Below are 16,009 nucleotides of genomic sequence, written 5' to 3' on the forward strand. Positions count from 1 at the left end.
TCTTCTTCTTAGACAAATAACTATATTTAATAATGTTTTTCCAGAAGCTAAACATTGGCGAGAACACAGGGTCCTAAATGAAGGAGCTAGAAAACACACTGAAGGGGCTGAAAGTGTTTGCAACCCCACAAAAAGAACAAAAATATTAACTAACCGATTCCACCACAGCTTGCATGGATAAAAACACCAACCAAAGAGATGGTATGGAGAGATCCATGTCTCTAGTAACCATGATTCTCTAGAATCCATAATTCTCTTGCATCAGTGGGAAAAAGGGCCTTTGGTCCTGCTAAGGCTCATTATCCCAGTGTAGGGAAATTTCAAGATATTGTGTTGGGATAAGTTGGTTGTGAGAAGAACACATTCATGGAGGCAATGGGATGGGGTTGGAATGGGGGGAAAGGGGATAACATCTGAAATGTAATTACTGAGAATATCCAATTTAAAAAAAATAGAAAAAAAGTCCTCATTCCAAAAATTAAAAAATGCAATACACAAGAAAAAAAAAAAAGAAAAAAGAAAGAAAACTATAATGAATGATTTACTAACTTCTTCCAAGACTGTAGAAATAAAGTAGCCCTTGTTTGTATCCTGAAAAAGAGAATGTTTTGCATACATCTTGTCTCAGGAATAGAAATGGCATCCTGACCATGTCTTCCCATTGCACTGCACTGTTAGCTGTCTTACTCACTACCATCTTTCCTACTATTTTCATACTAGACTTCTAAGGGATTCATGATTACCCAGAGAAAGTTTCAATAGAGATACTGAACTGTGCCATAGTAACTTTCAATAAATACATAGTGACCTCCTCCTTGCAATCCAGAAGGCATATTATATATTGCCTTTTTTATAATGTGCATTTTGTGAGACTTCATCACACCAGAGTTCCCCTTTCCCTATAATAGTTCTCCATTTTGTGTTCTTACATATATCTCTATGTTGATGTGGTGTGACATTTCACAAGAGCTAAAACCTGTTACTGGACCATTCCTTAATAGATTTGTGCTTTTGTGGGTTTTTTTTCTTGTCAAATAGGAAGTACAAGGTAATCACCCACAGAGCTCTGACTCTGACTTCAGTTCATAGTGAGAGTTTGTATTTAGCAATTTAGCTTTGTCAATGCCTACAGGGAAACACTTTAGCAGAGCAGCCTCAAATGTATTTTTATGGAGGGTTTAATTGCAAAGAGCACAGAGACTCTAACTCCTGGTTGTCAATTGACACCAGAAAAAAAAAAAAAAAAACAAAAAACAACCAAGATCCAAAACATTACACAATTAAAAAGGCTTCAGTTAGTTGGAACATTACATCCCACAAGGCATAGGAGAGGGTTAGGTACATTTCTTTGAATTTTTTTCATTGAGAATTTAAAGAAGGATAGATTTACTCTATGTATAAAAAGGCAGTTGTACCTTTAAAATTTTAAAGAAAACTTTGTTCTGATGAGAAAGCTACATATATATTCTGAGTGGCATTATAAATTTCTCATTATTTATCCTTTGATTTTTCACGAGCTGACCATTAATTACTCATTAATTAAAGAGAGATAAAAAAGACTGCAGTGAGTATATGGGCAAAAAATAGATTTTTAAGGGAATTTGATCATTTTCCTTCTATTAACATGTACATTCTGTAGTACTGAGAAATTCACAATAACAAACATGAGAAATAAGCACTTTTGTCGGAGTTTTTACGATGAGTTCTTATATTATTTTTTGTTTAAGTGTGGTTTCTGCTAGACTTTTGCTCCTGAGATAAAATAAATATCTGTTTTATACTCTCAGTACCACCATAGATTAAAGGTTTCCACTTTATAACAGGTTATAGTCAGTTGACACTATTCTTCTGACCAAACATTTACTGTGACCATACTCTAAAGAAAATATTCTGAACTAAAAAATGGGCATCTGGAATATGACAATCAGAATCATTTTCTTATTACAAACTACAACTAGTATTTTTGGAACGTCCTCTTTTATACTTGACTATTTGATTCTATACTGCAGGTCATACTCATTAAGGCCCATATATTTTTTTCCATTTATCTAATGATATCTAATGCCTTGATCAGTCTGTCCTCTAGAGTACACTAAACATTGTTAAGGAATTGGAGAAGTTACTGAATAATTTTGGATGTGAGCTCCTATTGTACCTTCAACGGATTGGTAGAGGAGTGTCCATTTGCACCATATGTCTTTTGAGTGTTTGTCAATCCATAACTATCAATCCCAGAAAATTCATTTAGAAAGTGATAACTTCAAGACAAGATAAGACAAGACAGGATATTAAAAAAGCCATCACTAATTAAGGCACAAGAACCAGAAACTCATTTATTTCTACATTCACAGGTCCCATAAAAGATATAAACTTAAAGCTATAGAATATATACAAAGGATATGGTGCAGATCATTTAGGTGTGGTGATTGCTGCTTCAGTCTCTATGAGATCACATAAGCCATATAACAGAAATGTTAATTATGTTTTTAAAGAAATTTTCACACACATCAGAAGTCATGTTATATGTCAATGATAAATGTGTGTATGTCTCTCTCTATGTGTGTGTGTGTGTGTGTGTGTGTGTGTGTGTGTGTGTCAGAGAGACAGAGTCAGAGACAGAGAGAGTAAGAGAGACTAGACAGTGTTAGAGAAGATCAGAGAGAAGGTGTAAAAGTTCAAGGTCAGATAAAATAGTCCATGCAGATTTTCTACATTTATGTAAATAATTTCAAGAATAGCATTAAAGTGCTTTCTGTGGTCCTTGTACCTGGATGAAGAGGGTCAAGTAAAACTGTTGATGATTCAGAAAAACTGTCCCTGACAACTCTAACCAAATCAAGGAGTTTTTACAATTTTCAGAGAATGGGTACAAAGAGAATGCAGACATCTGAGATTATGGAGATCACAGATGAGAGACAACAAACTTAAAAGGTCTGGTGATTAACAGTTTCAAGAATCTACTCCAGATTAATACCTGAGATTTTTATGTGTATAGCAAACAGGATAACTCCCATTATTATTACTTTTTGTAGTTCCCATGATGACTTGAACAGATATACTAAATAGATAGGATGAATATGATTTATATAAAGGTAGAGATATCCAAAGAATGTTAAAATGGAGAGAAATATGCTTTTCAAGAGAAGAGACATTCAATTGGTCTTTCATTTTCAACTAGTTAGCCCTGAAATGTAATGCCTAAAAGTAACACATTATGGAATGATACACATAAACACATTCTCTCTCTCTCTCTCTCTCTCTCTCTCTCTCTCTCTCTCTCTCTTTCACACAAACACACACACACACACACACACACACACACACACACACACACACACACACGATGGCTTCTGAGAGAGCAAGTACCAGATTTCTTTAAGATTTTCACTTTTTAGAGACTCCCCATAGTTCCTCCATTGGCTCTAACCAAAGCACCCACTGGCTTCTCTCAGAAAACTTACTAATTTGTTTGTTATTTAGGAACACATAATATTTAGAGGGAATTGTGGTATGTAGTTAAGAAATGAAGGAAATTGGAAAAAATAAACATTTTTAGAGGAGTAAAAATTACACATGCCTGGCGCAACAGGTGCTCAGACCATCCCCAACCAGGAAGAGAAGAGACCCAGACACAGGACTGCGGAGCAAAGGAAGAGAACAGCTTCCGACCAGTCAAGGGGCAGAGAGATCTCAATGGAGCACATGTACTATGTGTGCCTGCCCAGCTTGAAACAGGGAACCAGAAACCCAGCATTGGGCCCTCTGTTCCCAGCCAGCAGCTTTTGGGGTGCACAAAAGGTGCTTGGACCATCTGCCAGGAAGAAAAGCAAAGATCCAGGGACACAGGCCAGGTACAAGGGAAAGGCGAGAACCAATCACTGACAACAAGATGGCAAGAGGAAAGCAAAAGAACATACCCCAGGGAAACCAAGACAATCTGGCAACACTAGAACCCAGCTCTCCCATCACAACAAACAGCAGAATGTCAAACACCCCAGAAAAAGAAGACTCAGACCCAAAATTCTACCTCAAGATGATGATAGAGATGCTAAAACAAGAACGGGAGGAAAGGCGTAAAGAATTAGAAGCTTTTAAAGAAGAAACAAGAAAAACACTCAAAGAACTCAAAGAACTAGAAGAAAACCGAGCCAAAGAGATGAAGCAATGGAAGAAGGAATTTAAAATGGAACTGGACACAATAAAGAAAACACTAAAAGACACCACCCTATAAGTAGAAATCCTAAAAAAGAAATCATGAGTCACACATGCAAGCATTTCCAACAGACTACAAGAGATGGAATAGAGAATTGTGGAGGCTGAAGAAAACATTGAAAAAATAGACAAAGCAGTCAGAGAAGATGCAAAAAACAAAAAGCTCCTAACACAAAATGTCCAGGAGATCCAGGCCACAATGAGAAGACCAAACCTAAGGATAATAGGAAGAGAAGAGGGAGAATATCAACTAAGTGGTACAGTAAATATCTTCAACAAAATTCTTGAAGAGAACTTCCCTACCATTAAGAATGAGATGACCACGAGCATAAAAGAAGCCTACAGAACTCCAAATAGGTTGGACCAGAAAAGAAATTCCTCCTGACACATAATAGTAAAAATACCGAATGCCCAAACCAAAGAAAGAATACTAAAAGCAGTAAGAGAAAAAGGTCATGTAACATATAAAGGCAGACCAATCAGAATCACACCCGATTTCTCAACAGAGACTATGAAAGCTAGAAGAGCCTGGACAGACATCATGCAGACCCTGAGAGAGCACAAGTGCCAGCCCAAGCTGCTATACCCAGAAAAACTATCAATCACCATAGATGGAGAGATGAAGATATTCCAAGACAAAACTAAATTTACACAATATCTGACAACAAACCCATCACTACAACGAATAATTGGTGGAAACCCAATACAATGAGGGGAACCACCTAATAGTAAAAACAAGAAAACTTCTAAGCAGGAAAACCAAAAGAAGAAAGACATACAGGCACAAAACAACTTACAAAAGCAATAATAGCAGGAAACAGTAACCACTATTCTTTGGTATCTATTAACATAAATGGACTCAACTCTCCAATAAAAAGATATAGGCTATCAGACTGGATACATAAACAAAATCCAGCATTTTGCTGCATACAGGAAACTCATCTCAGAGACAAAGACAGACAATATCTCAGAGTAAAAGGTTGGGAAAAAAACTTCAAAGCAAATGGCCGCAAGAAGCAAGCTGGAGTGGCCATTTTAATATAGAATAAAGTATTTTTTCAACAAAAAGTTATCAAAAAAGATAAGGAAGGACACTTTTTACTCATTACAGGAGAAATCTGTCAGGAGGAAATATCAATCCTTAACATATATGCTTCAAATACAAAAGCACCCACATTCATAAAAGAAACCCTAATAAAGCTCAAAAAATACATTTTACCCTACACAATAATAGTGGGAGACTCTAATACCCTACTCTCACCAATGGACAGATCATTGAACAGAAAATGAACAAATGCACTTTAAAACTAGCAGAGACTATGAACCAACTGGAATTAATAGATATCTACAGAACATATTATTCTAAAGCAAAAGAATACACCTTCTTCTCAGCACCTCACTGCACCTTCTCGAAAATTGACCACATAGTTGGACACAGCACGAGCCTCAATCAATATAAAAAGATCGAATTACTCCCATGCATTCTTTCAGATAACCATGGTCTAAGACTGGTCTCTAATAACAACAAAGACAACAAAAAGCCCATCTGCACATGGAAACTAAAAAAAAAAAAAAAATGCTCTATTAAACTATAGCAGGGTCAATAAGAAAGAAAGAAAGAAATTAAGAATTTTCAAGAATTCAATGAAAATGAAAACAGGACATAACCAAACCTATGGGATGCAATGAAAGCAGTACTGAGAGGAAAACACATAGCTCTGAGTGCTTTTAAAAGAAACTGGAGAGAGCATACACTAGCAACCTGACAGCACAGTTGAAAGCTCTAGACCTAAAGGAAGTAGATACACCCAAGTCGAGGAGACAGCAAGAAATAATCAACCTTAGTGCAGAAATAGAGCAAATGGGGGAAAAAAAAAGAACTATTCAAAGAATAAACAAAACCAAAATTTGATTCTTTGAGAAAATTAACAAGATTTCCAAACCCTTCCTAGACTAACTAGAGGGCAAAGAGAGAGTAGCCAAATTAACAAAATCAGAAAGGAAAGTGGAAAAATAACGACTGAAACTGAGGAAATTCAAGAAATCATCAGATCCTACTACAAAAGCCTATACTCAACAAAGCTAGGAAATCTGGAGGAAATGGATGGATTCCTATACAGATACAAGATACCAAAGTTAAACAAGGACCAAGTAAACCAGATAAATAATCCCATAACTCCTAAGGAAATAGAAGCAGTCATCAAAAGCCACCCAAACAAAAAGAGCCCAAGTCCAGATGGGTTCAGTGCAGAACTTTATCAGACATTTATTGACTACATAATACCAATACTCTCTAAAGTATTCCACAAATTGGAATCAGATAGAAAACTACCTAACTCATTTTTGAGGCTACAATAACCCTTGTTCCTAAACCATACAAAGACCCTCGAAGGAAAGAGAACTTCAGACCATGTCACTTAAAAACATTGATGCAAAACTACTCAACAAAATTTTTGCAAACCGAATCCAAGAACAAATCAAAAAGATTATTCACCATGATTCAACCTGGGATGCAAGGTTGGTTTAATATAAGAAAATCCATCAATGTAATCTACCATATAAACAAATTCAAAGAAAAATAACCACATGGTCATCTCACTAGATGCTGAGAAAACATTTGACAAAATCCAACACCATTTCATGTTAAAGGTCTTGGAAAGAAGATGAAACCAAGGTCAATACCTAAACATACTAAAAGCAATATACAACAAACACACAACCAAAATCAAACTTAATGGTGGGAAACTTGAAGCAATCCCACTAAAATCAAAGACACTACATGGCTCCCCACTCTCCCCCTACCTATTCAACATAGTACTGGATGTCCTGGCCAGAGCAATTAGACAGCAAAAGGAAATCAAATGGATACAAATTGGAAAGAAAGATGTAAAAACATCACTATTCGGAAATGACATGATAGTGTACTTAAGCGTTTCCACAAATTCCACTAGAGAACTGCTACAGCTGATGAACAAGTTCAGCAAAGTGACTGGATATAAAATTAACTCAAACAAATCAGTAGCCTTCCTATATTCAAAGGACAAACATGTGGAGAAAGAAATTGAGGAAAAGATACCCTTCACAATAGTCACAAAAACTATGAAATACCTTGGTGTGACTTTAATTAAGCAAGTGAAGGACGTGTATGACAAGAACTTCAAACATCTAAAGAAGGAAATCTACGAAGATCTCAGAAAATGGAAAGGTCTTCCATGCTCATGGATTGGAAGAATCAACATAATAAAAATGGCCGTCTTACCAAAAGCAATCTACAGATTCAAAGAAATCCCCATCAAAATTCCAAATGTTCTTCATTGAGTTGGAAAGAGCAATGTGCAATTTCATCTGGATTAACAAAAGACCTGAAATAGAGAAATACATCCTCAAAAAAAAAGAAAATATCTGCAGGAATCACTATCCCTGACCTCAAGCTATATTCCAAGGCAATTGTGCTGAAAACTATATGGTGCTCATACAGAAATAGGCATATGGATCAATGGAATAGAATAGAAGATCCAGAAATGAGCCCTCACGTATATGGTCACCTGATTTTTGACAAAGGAGCTGTAAACATTCAATGGAAAAAGGACAGCCTCTTCAAGAAATGGTGTTTTTCCAACTGGCATTCACCATGCAGAGGAAAGAACATAGACCCTTTCAATTCTCCTTGTACAAAGCTCAAGTGCAAGTGGATCAAAGATCTCCACATTAAACCACATACACTGAAACTATTAGATGAGAAAGTACAGAAAACCTTAGAACTCATAGGCACAGGAGAAAATTTCCTGAACATAACACCAATGGTTCGAGCTCTAAGGTCAAAGATTAACAAATGGGAATTACTGAGATTGCAAAGTTTCTATAAAGCTAAAGACACTATCAAGAAAACAAAATGACAGCAAACAGAGTGGGAAAAGTTCTTTACCAACTCCACATCAGATAGAGGTTTAATATCCAAGGTATACAAACAACTCAAAAAGCTAGACACCAGAGAATCAAACAATCCTATTAAAAATGGGGTACAGACTTAAACAAAAAGTTTACAATTGAGGAATATCGAATTGCTCAGAAACATCTAAGGATGTTTCATCCCTCCTTAGCCATCAGGGAAATGCAAATCAAAACAACACTGAGATTCCACCTCACACCTGTAAGATTGGCCAAGATCCAAAACTCAGATGACAACAGATGCTGGCAAGGATATGAAGAAAAAGGAACACTTCTCCACTGTTGGTGGGGTTGTAAACTGATACAATCACTCTGGTAATCAGTCTTGCGGTTCCTCAGAAAAATGGACATAGTACTATTTGAAGACCCAGTTATTCCACTTCTGGGCATTTACCCCAGAGATTCTCCAACATACAACAAAGATACATGCACCCCAATGTTCATTCAGCTCTATTTATAATAGTCAGAAGCTGGAAAAAAAAACAGATGTCCTTCAGTAGATGAATGGATACAAAAATTGTGGTACATTTACATAATGGAGTACTACTCAGCCATCAGAAACTATGACGTAATGAAATTATTAAGAAAATGGATGCATCTAGAGAATATCATCCTGAGTGAGATAACCCAGTCACAAAAGAACAGACATAATATGCAGTCACTGATAATGGAATACTAACCCCAGAAAGCTCTGAAGACCCCAGAAACAACTCACTGACTGTGAAGTTCAAGGAAAAAAAAGAATATATTTTAATTAAAACAGAACTGTATCACATCCCCCTTTCCTCCCTACAGCCCCTCCCTGTTTCTCTACTATCCCCTCAAATTAATAACCTCTTTTCCTATATTATTGTTACATATATACATATGTATGTGTATATACCCACAAATACTTAATTACAACCTTAAAAATATATTTGTATACTTTTATGCAAAAATGCTGAAAATTTGTGCATTTATCTTTGTTTTTTAAAATAAAGTTTTTCAATAAAAGAAAATCACATATGTCTGTATAAAGCATTCAAATATTTTAACTAATTCATTTATAAAACTAAAGTTAATTATGTTAATTTATGTTGGAAAAAGTAATTGAAGAGTAGGATTGTATGTAAGATAAAGACTTCACTAACTTTCTTCTTATTTTTACTTCAAAATTTCTAGCACTTTCCACAGTACATCTGGTCAACATTTATGGATCTAACTTAAAATACCTTATCCCTCTGGAAAATTTTACATTAAACTTTCTACAATTTTTTCCTTAATTAGTAGTGTAAAATTTGCATAGATGATCTTGCCTCCCCAAGTCAGTGCTGTCATTGCCACTGCAGGGAAAATGAAAATTACAGGTCTGAAGGGAGGTGAGGTCACAAAGTCAAAGTCTTTTATATCAGGCTTAAGCTGGCTTTATTACAGACATGCTTATTAATGAGTCCAAATCTGTTCATTGAACTGAGCATCCTGAAGAACCAAGGAGTCAGGTGAGTACTTTGTATTTTAGTGAGTACTTGTATTTTATTACAATGTAATTTGCAATTCATGTGACTGAATTGTTATTTATGATTTTGAGATTTTTCTATCAAGTTTTTCTCTATTATTTCCTTTATCCCTTACAACTCAGGCAACAAGAGGGAGTCTTCTTTGTTTCTCTTTATTATGAGACTTTGCACATCACTGTTAGGTCAGTATCCCTCCAAATTGGCAGTTTGTACTATTATGTCCAGAAAGGACAACCTAGGCTCTGTTAAGTCTGAGCTTTGAAAGAGTAGAAAGATTGCTGGCAGATAGACTTAGCTATAGGCTTAGCATTGTTCAGTGCACTGGGAGGGTTTCTATTTGCAGGATGAGCTGCAATTGCTCTACCTTTTGTTAATACATCATTTAATCTTTATCTGCACATAAGTGAAATACATATCAAAATCCTACTCTCACCTTTATTCACTTTTCCACTGTTGCTGTAAAAGTTCAAAGCTGTTCAGCTTTTAAACCCTTCTAATCTCTCTAGTTTAGTAGCACAACTAGAAATAAATCCTATATAAATGTTCAGTTTTGCTATTGGAAATTAATATAAAAAGATATATATGGAATGGACAAAATGGACAAGAATAATTCTATAACTAAACACAGTTGAAAGTGTTCATGACCTCATGTGAGTCCCTGTCATTTCATACTGGACTATAAATCCCATACTAAGAGTAACTGGGGAATAACACCAGGATAATCTAGCCATCTCTGAAGAACTTTGAAAATAAGGTAACATGATAATACACCCAATCTTACATGATGTGTAGAATAATCTTAAAGTATTATTATTATCATTTAACTTATAGTGGATTTAAACCATAGACAACACTGGAATGGAAACATAAGTAAGTATCACACAAACCTGGGAAGGGCAGAATGTAAATGTTTGTGGACTAAAAGTATTCGTATGTGTTGCAGTAAATATTTAGAAGGTGAAAACATTTGATTTCTAGCTAGTGCTTTCATCTTTACTGCCACATGGCACTGTGGGGCATCTTTATCTCAGTGGCTCCATGCTGCCTCTAAGTGCTCACAGACCCTATCTTCTTTTGATCCAGGCACAGTCCACTCTGCCCACCATGGTTGCTTCAGTCCCAGGTGGCCCATAACCACCGCAGCAATTTGGTTTCACTCACTTTGTCTTGGCATATTGTGCCAAGCTTGTCAAAAACACACCTAATTCCATGGGCCTAGCATGCCCACACTTCATGTGTACAGCAGAACTGGAACTGCTAGTTCCAGCTGTATCACATCCCCTGTTTCTACACTCTGTACTCAACAGCCCAGTAAAGTTAGAACTCTGCAATCATTAACTTATCAAATGTATTTATATGTTAAATTCTCAATCTACAATCACTCTACACAATAAGCTTACAACCAGTTGACAAAAATATAAACTGCCCACCTAGATAGAACAAATTGACCCATAGAAACCCTTAGAAGTAATCATATCAACCTTATCCATATAGAAATGTGCCAAGAGAAACATCCACAATCTGCCTACCTGTTACATAATCTTTATTCTCCTGCTTTCTCCTTTTGTAAAACTTTTTCCCACCCACACTTCACTGTTCAATAATGTATCAACTTGACATTAACCTAGAAACATGTGACTCTATGTCTTTGATTTCATTACAGAGTAACTGTTTCTGTATTGAGTGGCCATTGACATTGTGTTAGGTTTGAATTCTGTCTCTCTTAAATGTAAGATTGCAACAGAAAAGAGAAGACACAATTTGGTTATTAAGCATTGGCAGCCAAGACAACATGTGTCTTATTTTCCCTGACTGAATCCCACTCTAAGCCCAACATGTTGTCACATCTTCTCTCCTTTTGTTGGTTGTGTTTCATAGAACACAAGTCCTTGTTCATGACTTGATCCCAGAGATCTGCCCCTCAGATATATTTGCATCCAGACCACGTCCTGTATCTCACTGAATTTCTTCAGATTGTACTTTTTTAATGATTATTAAATGCATCACAAATTTTATTTTAACAGTTACATCAAGATAGGAAATATTAAACAAGCCAGGTATTTGGTAAATACCTTCAATCTCAGCATATAGGAGAAAGGGGCAGAGAGATCTCTGTGATTTTGATGACAATCTGGACTATGTAGTTAGTTCCAGGATAGTAAGAGATACAAAGTAAGAGAGAGTAGTACATCATGATAAAAATAAATAAAAAAATAATTAAAAATTCAAATACATGTTAAACTTTAAAGGCAATGTTTTATTAATTTAATTTTCATCTTCTATTATTTGTTGAACATGTTTATATTTCATGTTGTGTTTTATACAGGTAACTGTATTATCAGTTCTTCTGTACTTTCTCTTATACTCTTTTACATTTCAGTGAAAATAATCCTTGTTTTCAGTAGAATTTTAAATATGAAGCCACCGTGTATTTATGAAATCAAATGGGGATGATGTTGCATCACACCTAGAACAACTGCTACCCAAAGTTTCAAAACTTGGGGCTTGGGGGTGATGTGGCATAGAATAAATGGCTCAGATTCCAGGAGAAGGTAAATATGTAAAGGTAAGCTCTATTTATTATTATTATTATTATTATTATTATTATTATTATTATTATTATTATTATTATTAATTCTGAGGGAGTACACATTATAACTTCCACTTGTATCATTTGGTCCCAATCAAGTCTGTCTTCCAAGTGGAATTTCTGGATTGTATGTCATTATCTACATCACTAATCTCTAAGCTCTCAGTCAGGTTTCAATTTTTTCCTCGTGCAGAAGTTACATCCCAAGCTTTGCTTGCCCCTTGTGTACTGCACAAGGTCTATAGGGAACTGACAACTACTTTGTCCTTGAGAGTTGCCATTCCTCCTCTAGGACATGGGATGGCTTTATGTCAGGACAAACCACACTGAAAACATTTCAGTTTATTAAATATTCAAAAATGTATCATTTGTCATTAGTAATATTCATGTTAGAATAAAAAGAAATTTTGAAAATGCAGATAAATAGGTAGAGTGCAGATATGTTATTCCTGCATGTATATATGTATACTATGAGAATTCGGTGCCTGCAGAGGCAAGTAGACTATGTCAGAACCCTTGAAATTGGGTGTTCTACAGCGCCAGCACATTGTCAATGGGGAGAGTAAGTATCTGATAGTCTGTAAGTGAACATCACATTTTCTTTCTTTGCTTTATCTTCTTTATCTCCCAAGCTTCAGTGCCAATTCTGTCTCTGTTCTTTATTGTCAATGTCACTGGGCAATCAGAGTTAATGAGAGTCTAATGCAACATTTTCCCATTGGAGTTAATTATTCAGATGCTACTGACAGATTCTGCCATGAGTTCTCTCCTGCTTAAAACAGAATTTTTTGACTTCTTGAATTGCAATAATAAGTTTGGTGTTCTAAAAATTTTCTCCCACTGTACTGCATGTATGGAATAACTTACTGCCTCTTTTCCCACCATTTTCAGTGTAGAAATTGGAGTGGTACATGATTATCCACATGCAGTTCTAATAAAGACACACGGTGTTCTCTGGGAGGTATCATCCACAGATACTTGTCCTTCTCCATAATGTTTGATCTTAGGTTTTCCCTATTTTTATTTAGTTGTGAAATCTGTGAGATTTCATCACACTGGATGTCCCCATGTCTCTAACAGCACAAACCTGAATGTTCCCACATGTATGTGTTTCTATGTAGTATTACTTTATTAAGAGCTAGCTCTTAATGAGATATAAGATAACACTTGATCTATCACTTGAATATGTTTTATGTGTTTAGTCAAACTTTCTTAACAATGACCATAAAGATATTCTAAATGATAGTAAATCATTTTTATTATAAAATATTTAATATTTGAAGATGTAGCTTAGGTTTTGACACTATGAGGTTTGTAATTGTCATTAAGTTTGGTTTTCTTTGCTGAAGACTAGAAAACAAAAGTGTGTTTTTATATTCTTTTTTAATGCTCCTTAGTACTGGCATTCACTTTCTATTGCTTTTTATAGACCTAATAAATAATATTGCAATGATACTCTGTATTCTGTGTCTATGAAGGCATGTTTCCAGTCCACATGTGTGTCTTTAAGCCTTTAGCAATCTTATGATATTACATATTGTATGTAATAACTGCTACTGTATAAACATTAAGAAGGCCTTATTAGACTATATAGAATAAAGTCTACATTGATATTGTGTCCCTGAGTATTAATGAACCTTTTAAATTAGCCTCTTAGTAGTGATTCTTGTCACTAATATTTTTGAATCAATTTGATTAGAAAATTAGTGTGGACAAAAGTTAAAGATAATCACCCTCAATCATAAAATGAATGTATGGAATATGGTAATCAAAATTATTCTCTTATTACAAACTACAACTGGAATTATAGGAAATTTCTCTCTTCTTATGCAATATCTAGTCTACTATACACAATATACAAAGAAGCGCACAGACTTTATTCTAATGCACCTATGGGGAGCCAATGCCTTAATAGTTCTCTCTACAGGGTTGCCCCAGACAATGGCAGCTTTCGGGTTGAAACTGTTTTTAAATGACTTTGGATGCAGATTAATTTTGTACATTCAAGGAGTTGGAAGAAGTGTGTCCATTGGCACCAGCTGTTTTTTGAGTGTCTTCCAAGCCATAACCATCAGTCACAAAGAATTATGTTGTAAGAATCAAAAGGCCAAATCTGCACAGTACATTGGCTGCTTAATTTCCATTCTCTGGGTCTTTTCCATGTTAATACATTTCATTTTCTTTGTGGATATATTTCTCAAAAATAATAGCAAAAACATGACAAAAAACCGAGATTTTGAGTATTGCGCCATTGTCAACCACATTGAAATGAACTCACTTTATGTCACATTGGTGACATGCCCTGAAATCTTCTTTTCTGTACTCATTACCTGGTCTAGTGGTTCTATGATTGTCATTCTACACAGACATAAAAAGAGGGTTCAACACATCCACAGCTCTCAGGTTTCCAAGAGAAACTCTGCTGGATCCATAGCCACCCAGAACATCCTGTTTCTGTTGTCATCTTTTCTGGCTTTTTACACACTCTCCTCCATCTTAAGAGGCTGTATTGCTCTTTTGCATAATCATAATCAGTATCTGGTGATGGTCACTCCAGTCACTTCTCTCTGCTTTCCAAGTTTTGGATGTTTTGTTTTTATCAATCCCTCCTCTATTAAGCCCAGACTCAGATGGACTGGATAAAAAATACCACCCCTTAATCTTATTTTAAGTATTTAAATTAATATTTTGCTTCTTATCAGGTTTTTAGTTCACTGTTTTCTCCAAAAGTTCAGTGCAGAGAATTAACTTTCTAGTTAGTTGGGTTTTTTTATTTATTGATTAACTAAAATAAGTATTGGAGAGTGAAAGCTGATTGATTCAGCTGTCTACATAAACTGATCACATTGTATCAGGCCAATAGTACTCTTAAGTACTCATAATGTACAAATGAGCCTGCAAGACAGATGAGAAAGAGCAGGAGGAAGAGGATAAGTATGAGAAAGATGAAGATGAGGACACTGAGGTATAGGAGAAAGAACCGAAGAAGGAGGAAAAAATAAGAAGGGGGAATAAGAGAAGGAGAAGGAGGTGGAGAAAGGAGAAGAATAAGAATAAGAATAAAAAGAAGCAAAAGAAGAAAAAGAAGGAGGAGAAGGAGGAGGCCCATCAAAACTAAACTTCCTTCCTTTGGCTTTCATCATATAATAGCAATTTAGCTGCTTGGGAATTTCACAAAGATCTTGTGGGCTGTGAACTCCAACAGAAACAAAATGTTAAATAATTACTGTTCATAAATTTGTTACTTAGGGGGAACTAGTTTCATTAAAATTGCTGTACCTTGCATCATAACGAAGATTATTAATACTTTACAATTCTTACAGAAATCAATTCAAAATGGATGATGGTTTTGAAACGATCTTGAGTTTTGTATCTTAATATTTTATTGAGAAGTTTTTTTCATCATCCAGGAAATTTCATTGTAAATTTGCTTTGTAGATATTCTGTTTTTACCTTGTTTGTCATTATGGTTATGTTAAGCTCATCAAAAAAGCATTGATTAAATTAATACAGTCATTAAAAAAATAAGTTTTGTAATCTCCAAAAAGTTAAAAATTGAACTATATTTCACCCAGGCATATACTTAAATATCTCCATATCATACCAAAGAAATATGTGTACATCAGTGATGATTGCTAGTCTGTTTGTTGTAAAAATATTATAAAGCCATACAGCATGTTAATAAACAAATAAATTTGATCTAAATTTCTCATATATAAACTGGACTATAATTCTACTACATGGAAAGACAGAATCACAAATA

General features: G+C 35.2%; 1 protein-coding gene across 1 annotated transcript; it reads left to right on the top strand.

The window, feature by feature from the left end:
• Positions 1–12,186: 12,186 nt before the first annotated feature.
• On the top strand, positions 12,187–14,889 carry LOC308413696 (vomeronasal type-1 receptor 4-like; the record flags this gene model as incomplete). The annotated part of the gene is made up of 2 exons (XM_080908718.1): positions 12,187–12,222; positions 13,966–14,889. The coding sequence occupies 2 exons, from the start codon at positions 12,187–12,189 to the stop codon at positions 14,887–14,889; spliced, it is 960 nt and encodes a 319-aa protein (XP_080764844.1).
• Positions 14,890–16,009: the final 1,120 nt, after the last annotated feature.

Source organism: Micromys minutus (assembly GCF_963924665.1).
Source record: "Micromys minutus genome assembly, chromosome: 32".
Classification (NCBI taxonomy): domain Eukaryota; kingdom Metazoa; phylum Chordata; class Mammalia; order Rodentia; family Muridae; genus Micromys; species Micromys minutus.